This window comes from Triticum urartu, chromosome 7 (genome assembly GCF_003073215.2).
Source record: "Triticum urartu cultivar G1812 chromosome 7, Tu2.1, whole genome shotgun sequence".
Classification (NCBI taxonomy): domain Eukaryota; kingdom Viridiplantae; phylum Streptophyta; class Magnoliopsida; order Poales; family Poaceae; genus Triticum; species Triticum urartu.
Window position 1 is genome coordinate 684192471 of NC_053028.1, and position 23480 is coordinate 684215950.

The 23480-nt window shown below is 45.7% G+C and overlaps 2 protein-coding genes and 1 pseudogene across 2 annotated transcripts; 1 reads left to right on the top strand and 2 right to left on the bottom strand.

The window, feature by feature from the left end:
* Positions 1 to 5141: 5141 nt before the first annotated feature.
* On the bottom strand, positions 5142 to 8047 carry LOC125525118. The gene has a single exon (XM_048690142.1). The coding sequence runs from the start codon at positions 7835 to 7837 to the stop codon at positions 5144 to 5146; it is 2694 nt and encodes an 897-aa protein (XP_048546099.1). The 5' UTR covers positions 7838 to 8047; the 3' UTR covers positions 5142 to 5143.
* Positions 8048 to 9953: 1906 nt separating this feature from the next.
* Positions 9954 to 13432, top strand: LOC125525548 (annotated as a pseudogene).
* A 145-nt stretch (positions 13433 to 13577) lies between these two features.
* On the bottom strand, positions 13578 to 16079 carry LOC125525549. The gene is made up of 6 exons (XM_048690559.1): positions 15974 to 16079; positions 15509 to 15605; positions 15036 to 15405; positions 14710 to 14951; positions 14514 to 14546; positions 13578 to 14413 (listed from the first exon to the last, which is right to left on the bottom strand). Exons 3-6 carry the CDS (start codon positions 15301 to 15303, stop codon positions 14324 to 14326), a joined length of 633 nt encoding a protein of 210 aa, XP_048546516.1. The 5' UTR covers positions 15304 to 15405; positions 15509 to 15605; positions 15974 to 16079; the 3' UTR covers positions 13578 to 14323.
* Between the last annotated feature and the right edge of the window lie 7401 nt (positions 16080 to 23480).

The window sequence follows — 23480 nt, forward strand, 5'->3', positions numbered from 1 at the left end:
ACATGGGAATCCCCAAGCTTAGGCTCTTGCCACTCCTTGTTCCATAATCCATCAAAAGATTTCACCCAAAACTTGAAAACTTCACAACACAAAACTCAACAGAAATCTCGTGAGCTCCGTTAGCGAAAGAAAACAAAAGACCACTTCAAGGTACTGTAATGAACTCATTCTTTATTTATATTGGTGTTAAACCTACTGTATTCCAACTTCTCCATGGATTATAAACTATTTTACTAGCCATAGATTCATCAAAATAAGCAAACAACACACGAAAAAGAGAATCTGCCAAAAACAGAACAGTCTGTAGTAATCTGTAACTAACGCAAACTTATGGAACTCCAAAAAATCAGCCAAAATAGTAAGACCTAGGCAATTTGTTTATTGATCAGCATAAATTGGAATCACTATTTTATCACGTTCTGGTGAATTTTAATAATTGTTTTCGTGAACCGAAAGTTTCTGGAAATTACAGCAATATCAAATAACTAGCATCCAAGAAGATCCTATAGGTTTAACTTGGCACAGACACTAATTAAAATATAAAACCACATATAAAAAGAAGGTAGATGGATTATTTATTCTTAATCAGCAAGGAAAAATATTGGGTTGTCTCCCAACAAGAACTTTCTTTAAAGCCTTTTTATCTAGGCATTGAGATTTCAATGATGCTCACAAGAAAGACAAGAATTGAGGCACAACAAGAGCATCATAAAACATGTGACAAACACACTTAAGTCTAACATACTTCCTATGCATAGGCATATTATAGGCAAACAAATTATCGTATCAAGCAAAAACTAGCATATGCAAGGAAGAGGAAAGGAACAATAGCAATCTCAACATAAAGAGAGGTAATTTAGTAACATGAAAATTTCTACAACCATATTTTCCTCTCTCATAATAATTACATGTAGGATCGTAAGAAAATTCAACAATATAGCTATCACAAAACATATTCTCAACACGATCCACATGCATGCAAAGTTGACATTCTTCCAAAATAGTGGGATCAACATTAACTAAAGTCATGACCTCTCCAAACCCACTTTTATCAAAAATTTCATAAGATTGAATATTCTCCAAATATGTGGGATCTAAAGTTGACAATCTTCCAAACCAACTTTTAATATTATTGCAAACAATATTATCAATCTCATATTCATCATGGGGATTAAATAAATTTTCAAGATTATAAGAAAAATCTCCCCAATCATGACTATTGGACATAGTCAAACTAGCATCCCCAAGCTTAGGGTTTTGCATATTATTAGCATAATTTACACCAATAGAATTTATAATAAAATCATTGCAATCATGCTTTTTATTCAAAGATCTATCGTGAAGCACTTCATCACAATTTTCAGATTTACGAATTTTAGGCCAAAGCTTATAAAGATAATCTAGTGCATCCAAATCACTAGGAATTGGTTCATCATAATTGGATCTCTTAAAAAGATTGGCAAGCAGATGAGGATCCATAGATATTAGCTTCTCTGTTTAGGAATAAATACTCAACTATTTCAACCAAGCGAGAAAACGAGCCAAGAGAGACATAAAGGCGAACGGAAAAGAGGGGGCGAATAAAACGGCAAGGGTGAAGTGGGGGAGAGGAAAACGAGAGGCAAATGGCAAATAATGTAATGCGGGAGATAACGGTTGTGAAGGGTATTTGGTATGTTGACTTTTGCGCAGACTCCCCGGCAACGGCGCCAGAAATTCTTCTTGCTACCTCTTGAGCACTGCGTTGGATTTCCCCGAAGAGGAGGATGATGCAGCAAAGTAACGTAAGTATTTCCCTCAGTTTTTGAGAACCAAGGTATCAATCCAGTAGGAGGCTACGCGCGAGTCCCTCGTACCTACACAAAACAATAGCTCAACGCGATTAGGGGTTGTCAATCCCTTCACGGTCACTTACGAGAGTGGGATCTGATAGAGATGATAGATAATATTTTTGGTATTTTTGGTATAGAGATGCAAAGTGAAAAGTAAAAGGCAAAGTAAAAAAGCAAAGCAATAATAAAGTGATGGAGATTGATATGATGAGAATAGACCTAGGGGCCATAGGTTTCACTAGTGACTTCTCTCAAGAGCATAAATATTCTACGGTGGGTGAACAAATTACTGTTGAGCAATTGACAGAATTGAGCATAGTTATGAGAATATCTAGGTATGATCATGTATATAGGCATCACGTCCGAGACAAGTAGACTGACTCCTGCCTGCATCTACTACTATTACTCCACTCATCGACCGCTATCCAGCATGCATCTAGAGTATTAAGTTAAAAACATAGTAACGCACCTTAAGCAAGATGACATGATGTAGAGGGATAGTTTCATGCAATATGATAAAAAAAACCATCTTGTTATCCTCCATGGCAACAATACAATACGTGCCTTGCTGCCCCTTCTGTCACTGGGAAAGGACACCGCAAGATTGAACCCAAAGCTAAGCACTTCTCCCATTGCAAGAAAAACCAATCTAGTAGGCCAAACCAAACTGATAATTCGAAGAGACTTGCAAAGATAACCAATCATACATAAAAGAATTCAGAGAAGATTCAAATATTATTCATAGATAGACTTGATCATAAACCCATAATTCATCGATCTCAACAAACACACCGCAAAAAGAAGATTACATTGAATAGATCTCCACAAGAGAGGGGGAGAACATTGTATTGGGATCCAAAAAGAGAGAAGAAGCCATCTAGCTACTAACTATGGACCCGAAGGTCTGAGGTAAACTACTCACACTTCATCGGAGGGGCTATGGTGATGTAGAAGCCCTCCATGATGATGGCCCTCTCCGGCGGAGCTCCAGAACAGGCCCCAAGATGGGATCTCGTGGAAACAGAAAGTTGCGGCGGTGGAATTAGGTTTTTGGCTCCGTATCTGATCGTTTGGGGGTACGTAGGTATATATAGGAGGAATGAGTACGTCGGTGGAGCTTCGAGGGGCCCACGAGGCAGGGGGCGCGCCCTAGGGGGGGCGCCCTCCACCCTCGTGACCGCCTCGTGGCTTTCTTGACGGAGGGTCCAAGTCTCCTGGGTCTTATCTGATGAGAAAATCACGTTCCCGAAGGTTTCATTCCGTTTGGACTCCGTTTGACATTCTTTTTCTCTGAAACACTGAAATAGGCAAAAAACAGCAATTCTGGGTTGGGCCTCTGGTTAATAGGTTAGTCCAAAAAATAATATAAAAGTGGAAAATAAAGCCCAATATAGTCCAAAACAGTAGATAATATAGCATGGAGCAATCAAAAATTATAGATACGTTGGAGACGTATCAAATAAGACCTTGAGGAACTGCTCGTTCGCCAGCTTGACAGAAACGGCGCTGAAGCACTCTGACAGGGATAGCAAGTTGTGAATCAACAGGAGGAAGATCAGATTGTACCTGACAATGAGGCCCCAATGCTTTCTTCAGTTGAGAGACATGCAAAACTGGATGAATTTTGCTATGAGGAGGAAGTTGCAGGCGATAAGCAGAAGGACCAATGCGCTCCAGTATCTTGAAGGGGCCATAAAACTTGAAAAGAAGCTTATGATGTGCACGGGGGGCAACAGAAGACTGCACATACGGCTGTAGTTTCATCAAGACAGAGTCACCCACTTGAAATACCCTGTCAGATCTCTTCTTGTCTGCCTGATCTTTCATACGAACACGCACACGTTCCAAATGCTACTGCAACAGCCTGAGCATGAGTGCGCGATCTTGGAGCCAAGTGGACAGTTCTAGCACTGAACAAGCGTCTGCATCTGATATGCCAAACTGATGAGGAGAATGCCCATACAGAGTCTCAAATGGAGATTTACCTTGCAGAGAGGAATGCATACTGGTGTTATACCAATACTCCGCGAGTGACAGCCACTGCGCCCACTTAGCCGGGCATGCATGCGTGAAACATCGAAGAAAGGCTTCCAAGCACTGATTCACGCGCTCTAACTGTCTGTCAGTCTGAGGATGATGGGAAGAACTCATCTTGAGCTTAGTGCCTATCAGAGCAGCAATCTCTCGCCAAAAACGACTGGTAAAGATACGATCACGATCAGTAACAATTGATTCAGGCATCCTGTGAAGCTTGTATATGTTGTCCATGAACGCTGCAGTCACCGTGGATACAGTAAAGGGATGCTGAAGTCCAATAAAATGTGCATACTTGGACAACTTGTCCACAACCACTAGAATGCAATTAAAGCCACCCGATTTTGGAAGGCCTTCAACAAAATCCATAATAAGTAGTTGCCAGTACTGAGAAGGAACATGCAAAGGAGGAAGAAGTCCAGGGTATTTAGCATGATCTGGTTTAGCACGTTGACAGATCAAGCATTCTTGCACCATCTTATGCACCTGATTACTCATGCCTTTCCAATAGAATAATTTCTTGAGCTTCCGCAAGGTGAGTGGCACACCTGAATGTCCTCTCAGGGGACTAGCATGGAAAGCCTCAATAATTTTCACTGTCATGGGTGAGCCATGAGGCAACCACAATCGCTGCTTGTACCTGATCAGTCCATTTTGTAGAGAAAAGGCATCTCCAGAGTCAGAGCGAACAGCCAATCTCGTAAGCAATTCTTGCGCTTCTTGATCATGTTGGTAGGTGTCACACACATCCTGCAACCAAGCTAGGTGCTGACAAGTGATCGCTAACAATTCAGACTCAGGATGTGGTCTGCGAGATAAGGCATCAGCAACTCGATTTTCAGACCCTTTTTTGTATTTGATCTTGAACTGCAAACCTAGCAACTTAGTGAACACTTTCTGCTGCCAGGGAGTATGCAAGCGCTGGTCTTCCAGATGGGCCAAACTGCAGTGATCGGTAAAAATCAAAAACTCAGAATGTTGTAAGTATGTGTGCCACTGTTCAACAACCAATAAAATCGCCATGTATTCCTTCTCATAAGTGGACAATCCATGATTTTTTGGTCCCAGTCCCTTACTGACAAATGCTATTGGATGTCCCTTCTGTAATAACACTGCACCTACCCCAGTGTCACTGGCATCAGTTTCAACAACAAACTGAACCTTGAAATCTGGCAAAGCAAGTACACGTGCTGACGTTAGAGCTTTTTTCAACACTTCAAAAGCAGTCTGTGTTGTTGTAGACCATACAAAGGGCACATTCTTGCGCAGGAGATGAGTCAAGGGCTGGCTGATAACACCATAATTGCCACAAATTTCCTGTAGTACCCGGAAAGTCCAAGAAACCCTCGAAGCTCCCTAATAGATTGGGGCACTGGCCACTCAAGGACCGCTTGCACCTTAGCTGGGTCTGTTGACACTCTGTTCCCACTGACCACAAAGCCCAGATAGGATATGCTACGCTGGGCAAATGCACATTTTGACTCTTTAACTCTCCACTGATGTTGCCTGAGTAGTTGCAAAACTTTCTTGAGGTGCTGCACATGTTCCTCTAAGGTAGCACTGAACACCGGTATATCATCAAAGAATACAACTGCACAGACACGGTCCACAGGTGCTAGAGTAAAGTTCATCTCTCCTTGGAATGTAGCTGGCCCTCCCGTCAGCCCAAATGATACCACATTAAACTCATAGTGACCATTGTGTGTATGAAAGGCCGTCTTGTATTCTTCCCCGAGAGCCAAACGGATCTGATGATACCCAGCACGAAGGTCCAATTTGGAAAACCATGAGGCGCCTGATAATTCATCGAGCAATTCATCTATCACGGGCAGAGGATATTTAGTCTTTAGTGTCAACATATTCAGTTGTCTGTAATCAACACAGAGTCGCCATGTGCCTTCCTTTTTCTTAACCAAAATGATTGGGGAAGCAAATGGACTAGTGCTAGGAGAAATTACACCTGAGGCTAGCATTTCTTTCACTTGTCGTTCTATTTCTGTCTTTTGCTCAGGGGAATACCTGTACGGTCTAATGTTAACAAGATGAGCTCCCTCCACCAGTGGTACTTTGTGATCACAGGAGCGACGAGGAGGAAGACCAGTAGGTTCCTCAAAGATATCAGCAAAGGAAGCAATGACTTGTTGAATTTCTTCAGGTACATCATCCATCACAGTCACTTTTGTTTCTTGTGTGTCTTGGATAAGTTGTAGTTCTACCACAATGAATTCACACTCAGATGGCAGGTCTCCTTGTAGAACCACTTTTGCGCCCTTGTAATCAAAGGATAGCCATTTTTGTAACCAATTAACACTCATAGTCCCCCGAGCTGAGAGCCAATCCATCCCAATAATCCCATCATAATGTTGCAGAGGTAGGATTTTGAAATCAGTAACAAACTGATGTCCCTCCACTGACCATCCACAGTTAGGAATCCAAGCAGAGCATTCCAGTTGCCATCCTCCAGCGATCTTGACTTTCTGCACCCTGCTCAAAGGTTGCTGACCCACCAAATGACCTGCTAATTTGTCACTGAGAAATGAATGTGAGCTTCCAGAATCCAATAAGAAGACTACTTCCTGTCCTCCAACTTGACAAGTGAGTCGAATAGCACTGTTAGCCGGATCAGATGTTTGTGTTTCTGCAGATAATACCATCAAATCCACTTCACTATCATCAGATTCCACAGGATCAGTAGCACAAAATTCCAATATCTCCTGCACAACATGCAGTTGCACTGTATTATTGCACTTGTGATCTCTGCCCCACCTCTCACCACATATGTAACACAACCCTTTTGCCCTCCTGTAAGCCTTGAGAGTGGCTAACTTTTCCTCAGTAACTGAAGTGACCTTTTGTGTTTCAGGTACTCGGATCTCAATTGGCACTTTATATTCAGCTGACTGTTTATACTGCTGAGATGGATTGGAGTAACTAGCTCGCCTGCTGCAAGGAGTGTACTCTGGTTCACAATCAGCAACCTCTTCTTGCACAGCAGCAATGGAATAAGTTGCATCCAAATCAGCAGGCCTTTGCACTGCAACCACCATCCTGACAGTGTGTTTCAGACCATCAATAAAACGCGTGGTATAGTGTAACATATCAGGATCAGGTTCATAAGCGGTCAACTGATCCATCAACTCTGAGAATTGAGCAATGTATTCCTCCACAAATCCTGTTTGTTGCAGCCTGTACAATTTGCGCACAAGTGATTGATGCTGATTGCGCCCAAAGCGAGCAAGGACGGCAGCACAAAACTCATCCCATGATGCACGAACAAACTTATGCTTTACTAATGAGAGCCAACGCGCTGCTGATCCTTCAAATTGCATAGCTGCTACTGCAATCCAAAGATCAGGATCTGTGTCCAACATGTCAAAATAATCCACACACCGTGTTTGCCATAATTTGGGGTTCTCTCCATCAAACCTCGGAAAATCAACTGACGGTGGTCTCCCGTGCCCAGAATTGCCTGACGAAGACGCAGCACCATTCCTCCTCTGACGGGCAGACAGACTGGAGAAGGACGAGGTTGGTCTGGGTAATTCAGTCATACCTCGAGCTGGAGGTGGAACATACGGCCCTGACGAGACTGCACCATTCGACGCCATGGATGAGCGAAACGCATGCGCGCTCCCCTCGGGTGCGCCCTTCGGCGAACGCTCGCCTCCTTCCGCTTCGCTGGGGCGAGCTGCAGAACTATTGGCGACACGCAACTCCTGGATCTGCTTGAGGAGGTCCGCTTCCGCGCCGTCGGTGTACGCTTGCATGTCGTTGACCGCTGCTTCCATCGCTGCCTCGACGGCCTTGTCGACTGCCGCCCCGACGGAGCGCGACACCACCGCCTCGACAACGCTGCCCACCGTCGCCACAATCATCGCCTCGAGCTCCTTCTGGTGGCGAAGATGAGCCGCGTCGCTTGCTTGTGTGACCGTCTCGTAGATCGCCTTCCCCTCGGGAGTGAGTTTCTCCATTAGCTCCTGACGCCGGCGCGCCGCCAGCCTAGTCTCGTGCGGATGCTCCAGCGTGGGTGGAATTTTTTGGCTCTGAGTACCAATTGTTAGCAACTAGCTACAAATCTCAAGGAATTGCCATGGAGGAAAGGGGATCGAGAGGGGAATCGCTTCAGTATTCGAATTGCAGTAGCTAGTTACAGGTTTCTCCTCTTACAAGCTGACGGCAGAGCCGTTCAACCAATGGCCGAATGACACGGTAGCTGGGACACGTCGATATATAGTTCACTTGACCCAATCGTCTGAGGCGTATCGCTGAGCTGGCTGACTCAGTCGCTTGTCGAGCCGAACCACCTCCTGGGCTTCTTCGGTTAGGCCGTCTCCTGTAGTAGCCCGTGGTTTAGCCTTAACAGATACCTTGGTGTTGTCCGCTTGAGGAAGGTCCCTTGGTTAGTCTCAAAGAGACGGGAGAGGTTTTCGATTATATAAGATACATCAACCGAAATATATGTAGTTATTTACCTGATATGGTGATAATGGCAACTGACCAAAGAGCTCAGCCATGTGTGACCTGAAATTCAACTTGGCATGTATTATACCTGAATCATCAGTACCAGTGAGAGGCACCTCCCCGGCTCTCAGATTTGCTGATATACATAACAGGCTGCACACTTGAGAGAAGAAAACACCCACTTTTCAGTTTAACAGGAGATTGGTGAAGAACTGAAGATATGGTCAGCCCGGGACTCTGTGCGGCACGAAGGCAAGCACTCCGGTTATGTTCTTATTATAAAATTGAATCGAACCGTTGCGGTTTACCGAAAAAAGGGTTTCTCCCCGCTTTGTATTCCAAAGCAATCAACATCGATACAGAATCGCTGGGTCAAACAGCACAACAAATCCAAAAGAAAAAGAAGAAGAAGCAAATGCCAACAACGGCAGCTCGACAGAGCGCGGATGACCCGCCACCGCTACGCCCACCAAAGACAAACCACTACAACCCGAGGCTCCGGACCACCGTGTACAAAACAGCACCTCCCAAAAGGAAAGCGACGCCGACGACGCTGCTGCCCGGACATGTCCTAGGGTTTCCCCGGCACGCGGAGGGAGGTGGGGGATGGATATCACCGACACCCTCCAGGATGGATATCACCGCATCGGGGCCGAAGACCGGCAAGGATTTCTCCCGTACTCCAATCCCCGCCGACCAACCAGACCGCCGTCCACCACCATGCGCCATTGCGGTTGCGCCGTCACCCACGCCGCCTCACTGCGAACACCAACACGAGGCCAATAGGACCGGAGAGAAGCGCCCCACGGAGGGAGAAGCAGCACTGAAGCCGAACGGGAGGGAACCACCTCCACCGCCGTCGTGCGGGAGGCCAGAGCCTCTGGCACCGTCGCGGTAGCCGTCCGGACGCGGCAGGAGGGCATGCCAGGCCACCCCTGGCCCGGCCAGGCCCGAAACGGGCCCGCTAAGCCCCGCCGTCACGCTGCAGCAAGCCGGCGATGGCGTCGCCAACACCCTGCCGCTCATCGCCTCTCCCCCTCCTCCCGGAAGCCACGAAGCAGACCCACCCCGCCGCCGGCCCGCCCAGAAGTCCGCCTCCGCTCGCGCCAGGAGCCCCCGCCGCCGCACTGGACCGCCGCCGCCTAGAAGCACCGCCCGGGGTCGCCTCGTCTCGTGCCGGCGAACACCCGAGAGGGAAAAAGCCAGGGGGGCGCCGCCACCAGCGTCGCCCGGGCCAAGCCCGCAGCGGACGCCGGCGCCGGCGGGAGAGAGGAAGGGGGAGGGAGAGGCGTGCGGTGATGCAAGCGGTGGGCGGGTTTTGTGTGCTGCGTCCTGACCTGCCGGGGCAGACGACGTTGGCAAGGACAAAGACCAACGATCTGTTGCGACGCAGGCCGGTGATCCCTTTTTTCTTTTGCTAGAGTAGAATTAGAAGTAGAACGCGAGTGTGGCAGAGAGGACGAGTCGTGCATGAGAAGGGGTTGACTTGATCCAACGACTCTACGTTGCGCGAATGTAAGGGCTTGGGAGGTGACCGATCTGGAATCTAGCCGGTCGACCGACGTGGAGTGCTGCCCATCTAAAAAGAGAAAATCCGGACCCAAACGGCCTAGGCGCGAACGGACGGGGCGGGCGGCACGCCTGAGCCCACCACCACACCCCTGCTCCTCTGCCCGAGCATTTCTTTCCTTCTCTTCCCAGGCTGCAATTGCTCTGCAGCTCCGCGTCGGCGTCGCCATGGAGCTCGCCGTCAGAGCCGCGGCGGCGTCCTGCTCCTCCTCCCCGTCGCTCCATCCCCCGCGCGTCCGCTGCCGCCTTGGCCGCAGCCCAGGCCTGCCGCAGCGGGCTCGCCGGGTGGCCGTCGCCGCGGCGGCCGTCGCCCTCGACCCGGTACGTACCTACCTAGGCCACTAGCTGATTCTCATCTCAGGGAAGGCAAGGGAACGCGTTGTGTGTGTGTGCGCGCGCTAGAAAAAAGGGGGAACGATTGTCGCATGCCAGATGTTCGGTGTTATGTCTAGGCGGGGTTTGGCAGGAACCAAGCTCTGTATTTGCTCCAAGAGTAATCAATTGAGTCGAGATAGGCGTGATTTAGCAGAGCTTTTCAGTTTGGGGAGGTGATGCGTGTCATGGCGTGCACTGCTAGTATTTGGCAACGAGAGGGAAAGACTGTTAGAACTTAGAATTATTAGTACGTACTACTAGTTAACCTTGTCTTAGTTTCAGACTTTATTTATCTGCATTTTGTAACAATCTGGGCATTGGTCAATCTGTATAGGTCATGCCCTCTACTCAAAACGTTCACTTGCTCTGCGCTAGTACAGCAGACAAGGGATGGGCGATGTCTTGGGCGGACAGGCGTGCAGTGTAGCGCACGTCCTGGTGAGCGCCTCCGGCGGCCGTGTGAGTCATGTATATCTCGTCCTCCTTCGTGTTGCTGCAGAGATTAACCCCAGAAAATGCCAAAAAGGCATGCGGTGTAGTGCCCACCAAAATCTCTGACTTCTTGCCATTCCTCTGCTTTGTGCATTTCTGTTGTAGTGTGCAGACCACCTGTTCGTTGGTTTGCCTGAAGAAGCTTGGGTGAGGAACTGAGTTCCCAGCTCTGTCCACTGGACAAGGAAGGACGAGGGAGACTCAGGCAACTATCACTATCAGACTGTACCTCCCATTTAGATTAGTGATTGAGCTAAATGGTTATATACCTGCTGATATCTGGATTTCTGTTGCCTTAGGACTAGTGGTCTCTGCAATCTAGCTTGTACTTTTTAATACTAGAGAGCTAGTCTTGCTAACAGCGATCGTGTGTGGTTCAGAAATAAGCAGCCTGTTTAATACAGTAGCATGGTTTACAGTCGTGTTAAGGGTAAGCCAAGGTGAATGTTTTGCATACAAGGTGTTTGATGTTATGCCAAGGGAGGACTTTATTCATACCGTGTGAAACTGACAATGACTATGTGAACAATTTCAGGAGATCAAAACCGAGCAGAATGACGTTTCGAAAACTGAGGTCTTTGCGTGCCCTGTTTGCTATGAACCGCTGATAAGGAAAGGGCCACCAGGCATGAACTTGTACGTCTAAAGTCCATGATTTATCTTCATCTCTCATGCATATCTGTTGTCTGGATTAGGATTTATGTCGTTTGGCTTCTACGCATGTCCCAGGCCGGCGATATATAGGTCCGGATTCAAGTGTTCAAAATGCAGCAAGTCATTCACCAGCAAAGATGTCTTCCTGGATCTCACTGTCACCTCAGGAATGAAAGAATACAGTGAACTCAAGCCTGCTAGAACCGAGCTATTCAGGAGTCCACTTGTCTCGTTTCTTTACGAAGAGGGGGTGGCGTCAGAACTTCAATCGGAGTGGCTTCCCTGGCCGCGACGAAGAGGTACATTTCTAGGACGCCTCACTCTTTAAGTTGTTGCTGCTCACTAAATTGTTACATACCTGGCTTGTAAATTCATACATCTGTCGCAGGTAATATTTGGTGCTTCATGTTTTGGTGTTGCAACAAAAAATGATCACCACTCTTTCATGTCTACTTAATATTCATGTTTTTATGCATATAATTCTGATGTACCGTTGGTTTTATCAGTTCCAAATGGCTCAAGACTATTTCCAATCAGTCGCTGGTGGTATACTCGTTGATGTCAGCTGCGGCAGTGGCTTGTTTTCAAGGAAGTTTGCAAGTTCTGGGGCATACTCTGCTGTGATTGCTTTGGACTTTTCTGAGAATATGCTCCGCCAATGCTATGACTACATCAAACAAGAAGAAACCCCTATGAACACGTGAGCTTTCCGTCATGCTTATTTCGAGCTTTCCCTGTAGGACTTGAAAAAAATGTCTTGCAACATCCAGCTCTAACAAACCGTCATTTGGACAACTTGGGCATCATTAAATTGTCTGTGGAAGCTAGTGTTTTGTTTTCTTTCACTACCAAAAAACGTTATGATCTCTGTTCTCAACATCTAATTGAACAACATTTGATAATCTACTCTATTATTTCCATCTGGTACTAGTTCAAAACATTCCTTTTGTTTGAAGTACAGTACAGTAATCATGACCATTCATCAGCAGTATTCCATGATGCTTCTAGCAAATACTTACTGTTCTCTTCTGTTGGTTCTGCAGGAACCTCGCACTTGTAAGGGCTGATATTTCGAGGCTCCCTTTTGCTTCGTGTTCAATTGATGCTATTCATGCTGGAACCGCTATCCACTGACCACTGTTGGCCATCCCCTTCAAATGCGGTATAGTACCTGTCTCGTTTGCACTTTTTGATCCAATATTGTACATGGTTCATAACTTCATATAGTAAAACTGGAAATAGCGAATAATTCATCCAGTCAACTGAACAATTAGCCAATCCATAATGTTCAAACCACTTTTGGCATTACATGGGAAATACCGTTCCATATTTCTGTGAATTATTGCCCTCTCAATGCATTTGTAAAGTCAACCACAATAGTTTAGTGCTTAGTTAGTATGCTTTGGACAGCTTTGCCCAGGAACAGGACATCGTGCGATGACCTGTGTACCGATCTTTTTGACGTATGAACTTATTCATCACCATGACCTCTCCTCCTGCTGCTGTTTGAAAACCAGATAGCTGAAATCAGCCGTGTGCTAAAGCCCGGCGGTGTATTCGTAGCGACAACCTTCTTATCCACCCCCACGAACAGCAGCTTGTTCTCTATCGATGCACTAAAGCCACTGAGACAGGTAAAAGAAGTCGTTGATCGTCTAGCGCTACTACTTATTTTCTGCATCGCAGAGGCTTACCTAGCCTGATGCACCCTGCCATGTTCTGCAGATTGTTGGGCCAGTGAACAGCAGCTACAACTTCTTCACCGAAGGAGAGCTGGAAGACCTGTGCAGGTCCTGTGGCCTGGTCAACTACAGTAGCAAGGTGCAGAGGTCATTCATCATGTTCTCCGGGCAAAAGCCGTAGCTGAGCATCACATCCAGACTTTCTTTGTATAGCCAGCACTGTGTATATATAGCTGTGCTTTTTTTTTTACTGGTATATGTATAGATGTTACGATTAAATTAGGTGGTGAGAATGTAATTCAAATGCACATTAGGCAATTGAACCAAAATGCATGATCTCTGACTCTGATGAACAGTAGTAGCATTGTGTTGTTTCTGCACCATAAATAAAATTTTGAAGTAACTGCTGAACTATGAACCTTTTGTGGTATCCATTTCTAACTAATCTTGATAACGACCTGAACGTCTGTTAAAATCTTCAAGGGTACAGACTGAAATCCTTCCTAGAGAAGATCAAGAGGGACGTATCCTGGCTCCAATTTTTACAGAATGGTTGAAACCCAATTGAGTATCAGTACAAACAATCAGAACGGCTGAGTGAGTGACAGGATATCGTCATCAACCAAAATTATTCCAAGGATCCACAACGAACCACACCATACAGCAGCAAGAAAGAAACTACCCTAGCTACTACTCATCCTGCTGGCTGGCCTTAAGGTACAAGCAGCCATTCCGGCACCTCACGATCGCTCAAGGTACAGGCAGAGTGGTGAATAAACCTGCTGCTTGGAGGCAGCGGCACCTTGATTCTTCGGGTCGAGGCGTGTCACAGGTGCTCGATTCGAGCTATCAACTGCATTATTCCTTGAGCGGAGTGAGTGAGACTGCTTGAAGCAGTGTGTGTAAATGTGCATATCCATTCACCATTCATATCATAAGACCAAAAGCTTCCAGCAGAATGTAGCATGGTGTAATGAAAGGTCAAGCTACTGTAGCAAAACAGGCAAGCCAACAGGTCGAAGGAGCGAGCGCTATTTCCATTCACAGGGCAGTTAGGCAGGAGACAGAAACTGCTCCATCCAGATGGTTCAATCTACTTTCGACACGCTTAATATGACAGCCTATGCTTCACAGTTCTTGAAAAACAACAGAATTGTCGTTGCGGGGCCATTGCTACACCAGAAGTACCATGTGACGTTTCTTGTAGCATTCGCGAGTGCAGCTTCATTTTCGAGGGTAATCAGCTGCCAGCCTCTTGATCTTTTCGACCCAATCCTTATCTAGACGAGGCGAGGTCCTTCTTTTCACATTTCCCTGGAATTCAAGAAATGTAAGAGATGAAAAATTGGTGGTGCTTCATGAGGAGTTTGATAAAGTTATGATAGAAAATATTCTTTTTAGATGTGGGCCCGACCGTGAAGGCTTTCACTAGGTTTCTCCACTTATCCTGAAAGATTAAACACATAAAAATTAACATCTTTTACAATAAAATATATGTAGATAAATAAAAGATGAGCAGAGAAAAAGTGTGAAATACGACAAAACAATGAGCAGAGAGAGCATGTAATGCATGTTCTTTAGTGCAATTAATCACCAATTAACTATACTACCTTAAGATGCTCCGCCGTTCGAACTGATATTGGAAATCTTTTGCTCTTCAACTTAGCCCATTGGCTAGCCCCATATGCAGATATGCCATCCACTAGTTCTTTCACCTCTTCAGATGTCCAATGGTCATTGTTTCTTCTGCGCCCACGTTTTTGGCATTGTTCCATGTTTATCGACCATGTTCCTCTCTCCCGTTCACTTCTCACACGACTTCCATGCCTCCAACCACTTTTTGGTACGTAATCTGAAGCACATAACATATGTGTTTAGCTGCTTGAGACAATGCCAAATGGTACATTGCAACAAACGGAGCCTTCATAATTCATACCTAGTAGATTGCAGGTCCCCTCCTCCGGAGGTGTGGCGGTGGCCGCAAGCCTCCTGCTTCTTCGGTGACAAGGTGGCAGGTACATGGCCCCTCCCCCCTCTCTCGTTTCCCCCTCTTCTCCTCCTCCGCCGTTGAGAGTCGTGGTGGCAGGAGCCTCCTCTTTCTCAGGCAACGCCTTCAGTGGGGCAGGTGTTTGTATTATCATGCCATGATCACTAGTTGGTGAATAAAATTTACATTCAATCTGCAATGATGAAACATATGCCATTTTCCACGTTCATTTGTTTTGCAAGTTTGTACTTCTGGATGTGCGAAAATCTTGCCTCATGAGTTAAATTCGCCTCCTTTATATAAATAGGAATGAATGCCCCTGCAAGGAATCATGCATAATTTGGTTTCAAAGTCGAACCATGGATAAATTGCTTCCTTGTGTAATGAAGTTTGGAATAGACCGCAACAATTAAACATTGTACCTTTCAGCCATCTGTCCAAATCATGGGGTCCTTCTAAGAGTGCTTGAAAGTCCATGGTGCCATAATCCACATATGTTGAGTGAACTTTAATCTCCGCCTGTGATCAAGAACAATGAAATATAAGTTGTTATTGTGTCGGGATTTCGACGAGCCTGTTGCGAACTCTATATCCAAGTCAGATTTGATAAGATCTAAAGAGTGGGGATCGTATATGAACTATGCTTGTTGACATATATTACATCCAGTTAAAATGAAGGTTGAATAAACCATGGAGTATGCTTCAATACTTTTTATTGACCATTTTGGTTGTGCTTATAATCCTCTTTCAGATAACTTACAACTTTTTAGTTTAGACATATAGGCCGGCTCCACTTTTATATTGAAATAAAACAAAGCATCCAACTAGTCATCCAACTACTCATCGTCTCTGACATAGATATGTGATCTGATCAACAAAGTGAATACCCGTTGGCTTGGAAGAGGATTGGCCAAGATGGGCGCCCAAATGTCAAGTTGTTCCATTGTGTCAGTGAGCAGCTACCACACTTCACTTGTCCAATATAGGAAACTGAAATAATGGCTAGAGTTAATGTGTTTATTTAATACTACATACTGTAAATGGATTGGTGAAAAAAAATACTTGGTCCATCAAGTAATATATATTGTACATGCATGAATGATAAATCCAGATATATATACTTCATGTGTATATTTAATTGTTTATACTTACTTGTTTTTCTATATCGCTGACCAAATATAATAATAGATGCATGTGTATGCACTGCACAGTCAATCATCTCGCCTAGCACGATGGTACACTGCAATGCAAACTATATTACTCCCTCCATCTCAAATAAGTGTCTCAAGTTTAGTATAATTAACTTTACGTTAAAGTTAGTACAAAGTTAAAACACTTATTTTGGGACAGAGGTGGTATTTTTTTTGACAGCATGTAAACTATTCTGTACTATTCTACTTTTCTCATTCGGGTGTTTTCTATTGCCATGGAGCATTAGATATTAGTCGCAGATATTTTCATGCATATTTTGATTTTGGATTGTAAAAAGATTGACCTCCTCTTAGTTGCTCATCACGCTCCGCCACTGCATGCATGTATGCGTGCAACAAATTAACTGCCAAGCTAATTAAGCTTACATAAAATCCTATCCAGCTAGCTAGCAATCAGATCAACTAGTACAAAAGGTAAATGAAGAAGTTCTTGTCTGATCTGCAGCTAGTATAAAGTACTCCCTCCGTCTGAAAAAACATGTCCCAAGCTTGTTCATCAAATGGATGTATCTAGCACTAACTTGATGCTAGATACATCAATTTGAGGAACAAGCTTTTTCAGACGAAGGAAGTACTAATTAACTCTGGACTGGACAGAAGCCGGATGAATAACGTACCTGTGTGCAACCGCGCTCGCGCAGCCGTGCCGGCGGCTGTCTCCGCGCGACGGATGTCGGACTAGTACGCCGCCGTCCGTCGAAGATCGTAGTTGCAGACGACCGGAGCAGAGCCGGCCGGCGGCCTCTGCTTGGAGACACGCGCGCGGCGACGGACCTCGTTCCTCGACTCTGCTCTCCTGGAGCTAGCTACGGTTACGGTGTGAGAGAGTGGCCGGCCGGGCGGTGGCGGCGTTTATATGCATTGCCAAGCTAGCAACTTCCGGGAAGCTGCCCGGCCCCCGATTAAGCTTCACACTAAGCTCCATCGTTTCTAGCCTTATTACCTGCATGGATAAATGACATGATGCGATGTGAGCTTGGACTCGCAGCTTCCACGAAGCTTCCTCCTCTCCGAACATGAACCGGCATGGCGCAGTCCACTGTTCATTTCTAGCACCAGGTACTCTAGCTACGCGCCATTGATGCGGGTACAGGCCGGTCACAGGCTCACAGCCATGGCGTATAGTCAACTGCGCCGGTCAGGCGTGTAGTGATGATGGGCCGTCCCTTTCACTAGTTTGTGCAAACGACTAGCGCAGGCTCATCGCCGTGCCTTTGGCTTAAAATGGTTACTGGCAAGCTTCACAGCAGTGCATTATAGTCGACGGATGGATAGCTTTTACCCGAACAAGGGCACACACTCGTAGCTGGGCCCTTTAGCATAAAATGAGTACGCCCATCTATTTATGCTTCTATTTGCTATCCCAAGGAAACCTAACCCATGTGATGTGAAGCAGACGCAAGGCTAGCTTAGTCATGCCCACTGACTTGCAGCGAAATTAAACTGGGCGGCAGTGTTCTAGAATTCTTTTCAACTTTTGGCCGGTGTGGTCAATAGAGAATTTACTGCAAGAGTGCAGAAATGTTGTTACAAAACACAACATTTTTCAGGCTTCGGCACGAAGTAGAAAGACGGGTGCAGATATGGGTCACATGACATGATCACAAAGAAATTCTTAGTAGTCGTGCATGCTACTGTTCCCGGATCGAGGTCACAAAGTCATGCGCAAATATTCTTAGCAGTCGTGCACAAATATTCCATTTTCCTAATATGAATACGGTTCGAGGTTACAAAGTGCATTATTACACGTTGTAGTCGGATCGTCAGATTCATCTAAACCTAAATCGATTGTGTTTCTCATCAAAAGATTGGGATACCCATAGCGCTACCACAGACCCTTCCCCGAGGTTTGGTGTGGGTGTAGTTCTAGGTGAAAGCTTGAGTTTATCGAAGGGGGTGGGAGTTGGGGAAGGAGGTTGATGCTGGCGAAGATGGTGCTCAAGTGGGTCCTTTCCCTCCTTGGAAGCTGACAAGCGTTTTCAAATTACTCACTCACTTGTCAATCCAGATTGCGGGCATGTTTAGTGGTGGAAGTCAATTTTCGGGTCGACGTTGATGCCGGAGCTTCTGAGCAAGCTGCAGTGTTGGGTTACCAGTGTTGCTCTTTTCCCCTTCTCATTGGAGGGGGTTTTCACGTTAAAATCCTTGTGTCCCCCATGTTGATTTAATCTTCTTCGTTTCCTTGCTAGTCGTATCTCTAACACTCTGCATCATTGTGATGCACACAGCTTTTTATACTATAATTGATGTAAGGCAACAAGTCCAAAGACATCAACAAGTAGAGTACCGAATATAGACAATCACGATCGGAACATTACAAGATGTGAAATAATCATCTACGACTAAATCGACTTCTTGTGTAGCAATGCCTCCAAGAAAGAATAAACGCCCTCGTGTAGTCGTCACCGCTTCTGGTTGGAGATGGTTTGGAAGGATTTTCATCCTGATTGCCAAGACCAACCAATGAAGGCCAGGACAACAAGTCAACAAGGAGACAACACCTTCAACATGATAACGCCTTCAGCAATGAGACAACACCTTCGACGGCAAGAAGTACATCGTTGTTGAGCCCGACCAGTAAAGGCCGGGACAAGGGTTTTCACCCCGGACATGAAGCGGTGCTCCCGTCACTATCTTGATGCCGAATCTTTTGATAGTTGCACCAGTTAGTACCCCATGACAAACCAAAAAAGTGCTAACGTATTGGTGGGATGTTTTCCCACCTTCAGACATCTCGCCACAACCACGGCAGGTCGTCCATGGCGTGGCGGGGATGCAGCCGCTGCCATTCGGCACCACCGTGCGTTGACCTGCATCATCCAGCACGCTGCTGCCATGGTACTAGATGATGAAGGGGAGTCGTCGGTGTGTGGCCCTGCGTCTATTGAAAGTTTCCTTCCCGGATGCATGCCTGCACGGGCCTAAGATCCGGCCGGACAACACTTGGAAAATTCCTTTTGCACCATCAGCGAGCGTGCACATCGCTGCATGCGACCGCCGCTGATGCGCCGTCGCGCCTGTAGTTGCACATCTGCGTCTGGCCTGCGATCCTTGACCTACGTGTTGCGGTCGTCGAGGGCCACCACCGTCCTATCTTGCCATCAATGGATCAGAACACCGTTGCCAGTGTCGGTCCGTCGAATGGATGCTGGTGCCACCATGACTCCCATCCATTGCATCGCATGTGCCTCCTCGCCTGTTGGCTCGTGCGCGCGCCGCCCGCACGGCCACCACCGTCGCGCGTGATAGGATAGCAGGGCCCCGGCACGGTAAAAAATAACGTTCTTTCTAGCCTTATTACCTGCATGGATAAATGCCATGATGCGGATCGATGTGAGCTTGAGGTTGCAACTTCCACGAAGTTTCCTCCTCCCAAAATATGAACCGGCATGGTGCAGTCCACCTGTTCAATTCTAGCACTACTCTAGCTACGCGCCATTGATGCAGGTACACTAGTAGAAAACAAAGCTTTAGCACCGGTTTGTAAGGGCCTTTAGTGCCGGTTCCATAACCGGCACTAAGCCCCCCCCCCCCCCCTAGTACCGGTTCGGCACGAACCGGCGCTAAAGTGCCACCACGTGGCGTGAGCTCGCGCCCTGGTATGGTTTTTTTTTTGAATTTTTATTTTTGAAAATTTTGGAATTTTTTTTGATTTTTTTCGATTTTTAATTTTTCTGAATTATTTGACGATTTAGTCTCTAATCACCTCTCTTAACTGCTCAAGTGTGGATCACTCATTCCAAATCATCTAACTTCCACTTGTTGTTTTCCTAACAATAGTAAGATGTCAATCCTATTAACCCTCAGGAGTTTAGCTTGAGCATGAAGTCACACATTTCACCGTTTGAGTTTGAAACTATTATTCTAAAAAACAGTAATTATTTAGTAACGCTAGTATTTCTTGAATAAGTTTGACCATAGTTTGACCACAGTTTGACCAGATTTGACCAAAATTCAAAAAATTGAAATAATTATTTAGTAACACTAATATTTTTAAATAATTATGTAGTAACATTAATACTTTTTGAATAAGTAGTTTGACCAGATTTAACCAATTTTTTTTTAAAAATCTGAAATTTGACCATATCTTTTTTTCCTTTTGGAATTTGAGGATTCTAAAAAATTCCAAACAGGCCGTAGGCAGTCTCCATCGGATGCAGATTTTCGTGCTGAATTTTTTGATATATTATACGTTTTTTTCCGACATCATATGCAAAAGTTATAGCCGTTTTACATTTTCCCTACACTTTTTGCAAAACATGTCCAAATTGTAGTTTTCAAATTTTCCTAACTAGTAGATGTAGTAATATAACTACCTCTCGAAGGATTTTATTTTTTGAAGTTTTTATCATTTTCTTTTGATTTTTTCAGAACTGAAATGGCGACACACGGAGGGGGGGGGGTAGAGTTTGAAAATTGCCCTATAGTGCCGGTTTGTGTCACAAACCGGTACTATAGGTCAGACCCCTTTAGTACCGGTTCGTGGCACGTACCGGTTCGTGCCATGAACCGGTACCTTTAGTACCGGTTTGTGCCACGAACCGGTACTAAAGGTGATCGTGGGGCCCCGGTCTGACGCCAGCCTGCCACCACCCCTTTAGTACCGGTTCGTGCCACGAACCGGTACTAAAGATTCAACACGAACCGGCATTAATGCAAATCCGTTCAAACCGGCACTAATGATACCATTAGTACCGGGCCAAAATCAAACCGGCAGTAATGTGCTTCACTTTTGACCCTTTTTCTACTAGTGGTATAGGCCATAGGCTCACAGCCATGGCATATCGGTGCTTATACTCTCCACCACCAACTGCGCCGGTCAGGCCTGTAGTGATGATGGACCGTCCTTTTTCACTAGTTTGTGCAAACGTGAAGCTTCACGGCAATGCATTATAGTCGACCGACGGGTCGCTTTTGAAGGCCACAGACTCGTAGCTGGGCCTTTAGCTTAAAATGAATATTCCCATCTGTTTATGGTTATATTTGTTATGCCAAAGACTCTGAGCTAGCCTAACCCATGTGACTTGAAGCAGACGCAAGACTAGCTAGTCAGGCCCACTGATTTGCAGCCAAAAATGGGCGGCAGTGTTCTAGAATTCGTTTCAACTTTCGGCCGGGGTGTTGAGCTAGAGGATTTACTGCAAGTGTAGAATACAAAGCCTTGAGCCTATCTCTATTGACCGCAAGAACGCAGAAATGTTGTTACAGATGCTAGTCAGATTAAAACATGCACAATGCGAAATAACCGTGAGAGTGAACACAGATGATCAAAGCTTTGGGTGATGCAGGTATTGGTAGGGAGGAACGTGCGTGTGTAGATCAAGCGTGATGATGGACCGGTCAAACGTGTCCATTTCATTAGGCCTCTTCGATTCACGAGATTTCAAGAACACAAGAACAAGGAAACATAGGAATAAGATAGGATTGCACGTGCAAAACAAAGGATGGTGAAAACATATGAATTTGCAAAATTGTGTGTTTGATTTGCAAGAATAGGAGAGCATGGGGATCCTAAAAGCACGATCAAATTAAGGTTAAAACATATGCAAATTTAAGATTAAGTTTACTATGTTAGTTATGGCATTTGCCTTGGTTTGTGCATATTACGGATGTAAAAGAGATGTTAGAGTGGATCGTAAAATTCCTTTGTTTTTCTGAAAACCAAAGGAAAATTTCCGAGTTTCCCCTATGGTCCGTTCTTTCGAATCAAATGTATAAATAGTGTAACAACTATAAAATTTTGTATTCCTGCATTCTTCGGTTCTTCCTCCACTTTCCCATGTGTTAAAGAGGCCCCCAATTTGTGCAAATGGGCAGACTCATTATTTGTACCTTTAGCTTAAAATGGTTACTATGAAACTTCAACGTAACACATTAATCAGTCGACCCATCACTTTCGCCCGCTTTTGTGCAAACAAGGGCAAAGACTCATGGCTAGGCCTTTAGCTTAAAATGCCCATCCAATTATGGTTGTATTTTTATCCCAAGGACTCGAGCTAGGGCAACCCATGTGACGTGAAGCAACGCAAGACTAGCTAGTCCACTTGTTTTGTAGCCAAAGATAGATGCCGGTGTTCTAGAATTTGTTGCAAGTTTTTAGGAAATTTTACTGCAAGTGTGACATGATCACAGAATAATATTATTTAGGGGAACATAATAATGGTAAGGCACTGCCCACCGTCTATGGCTGAGCAACCTCGCTTGTTTTGACTCCCCGGGCACAAGTCCACATATCTTCACACCACGAAATACCTCCCCCAACCTTCTCAGGCCAGACTTCATCCCTACACATTCAAGTTTCAAAAGACAAAAAAACACAGCTCCATTAACACAAATTACAACAAAAAATTTGGCATTGCAAAATATTATCTACGGTAAGCTTGTCAAAGTTGTGCTACAAAACAATGGATACATTCGATGCCTTAGAACACAGCTCAATTCCGTAAAGGTTACCATGTATTCAATTAATCGGGAAATCCAAGCCAATTACTAGTAGTACTTATAATCGGGTGTTGCTAGCTAGAGAACACGCAAAAAACAACCCCCGCATCAACTCCCTTGGCGGCTTGGGAGAGCAATCCTAAGGCACCGCCACCACCTTGCCTCGACCCTTCCTTATCTTGCCGTTGTTGGAGGGTTCCCATGGGCGAAGCTTAGGCCTGAGGGAAATGGCGGAGGGGCACTTATTCCCCGCCGACGAGGCACTTCTCTCCACCCCCACACCCGTCATGGTCCGTCGCGACTGCTGCCCTCCGGTCGTCCAACGCTACCTCCCAACCACCATGTTGGGCCACAAGCGGCTCTCTCGGTGGCGACTGTTTGTGAGGGTTGGGGCTGGTCGCCACCTTTCTCACTAGTGGTCGCATCCAATCCGGTTAGTGAATGTCTCTATAAGTGTTCGATTAGGAAGGATTTCCCCTTCAAATGTAACAGTGGCGACACCAATAGGTCACTCGAGCTGCAAGTTGCGGTGGACGTCAAAATTTTGTGAGGGTTCTTCTCTCCAGATCCAGTGGCTGTTGTCGGTGGCTCATCTGGCGATGTGCTGGAATGGAGTCGAAGGTTCCACTGTGACTTTTGGCGGCTCTCGTTCCGGTCAGTTTGCCTTCTACTATGAGATGCAATCTATGGAGGATGTCCTGACGCATAGGGCATGCTTATGTAGCGGCGTCGGTGGGATTTC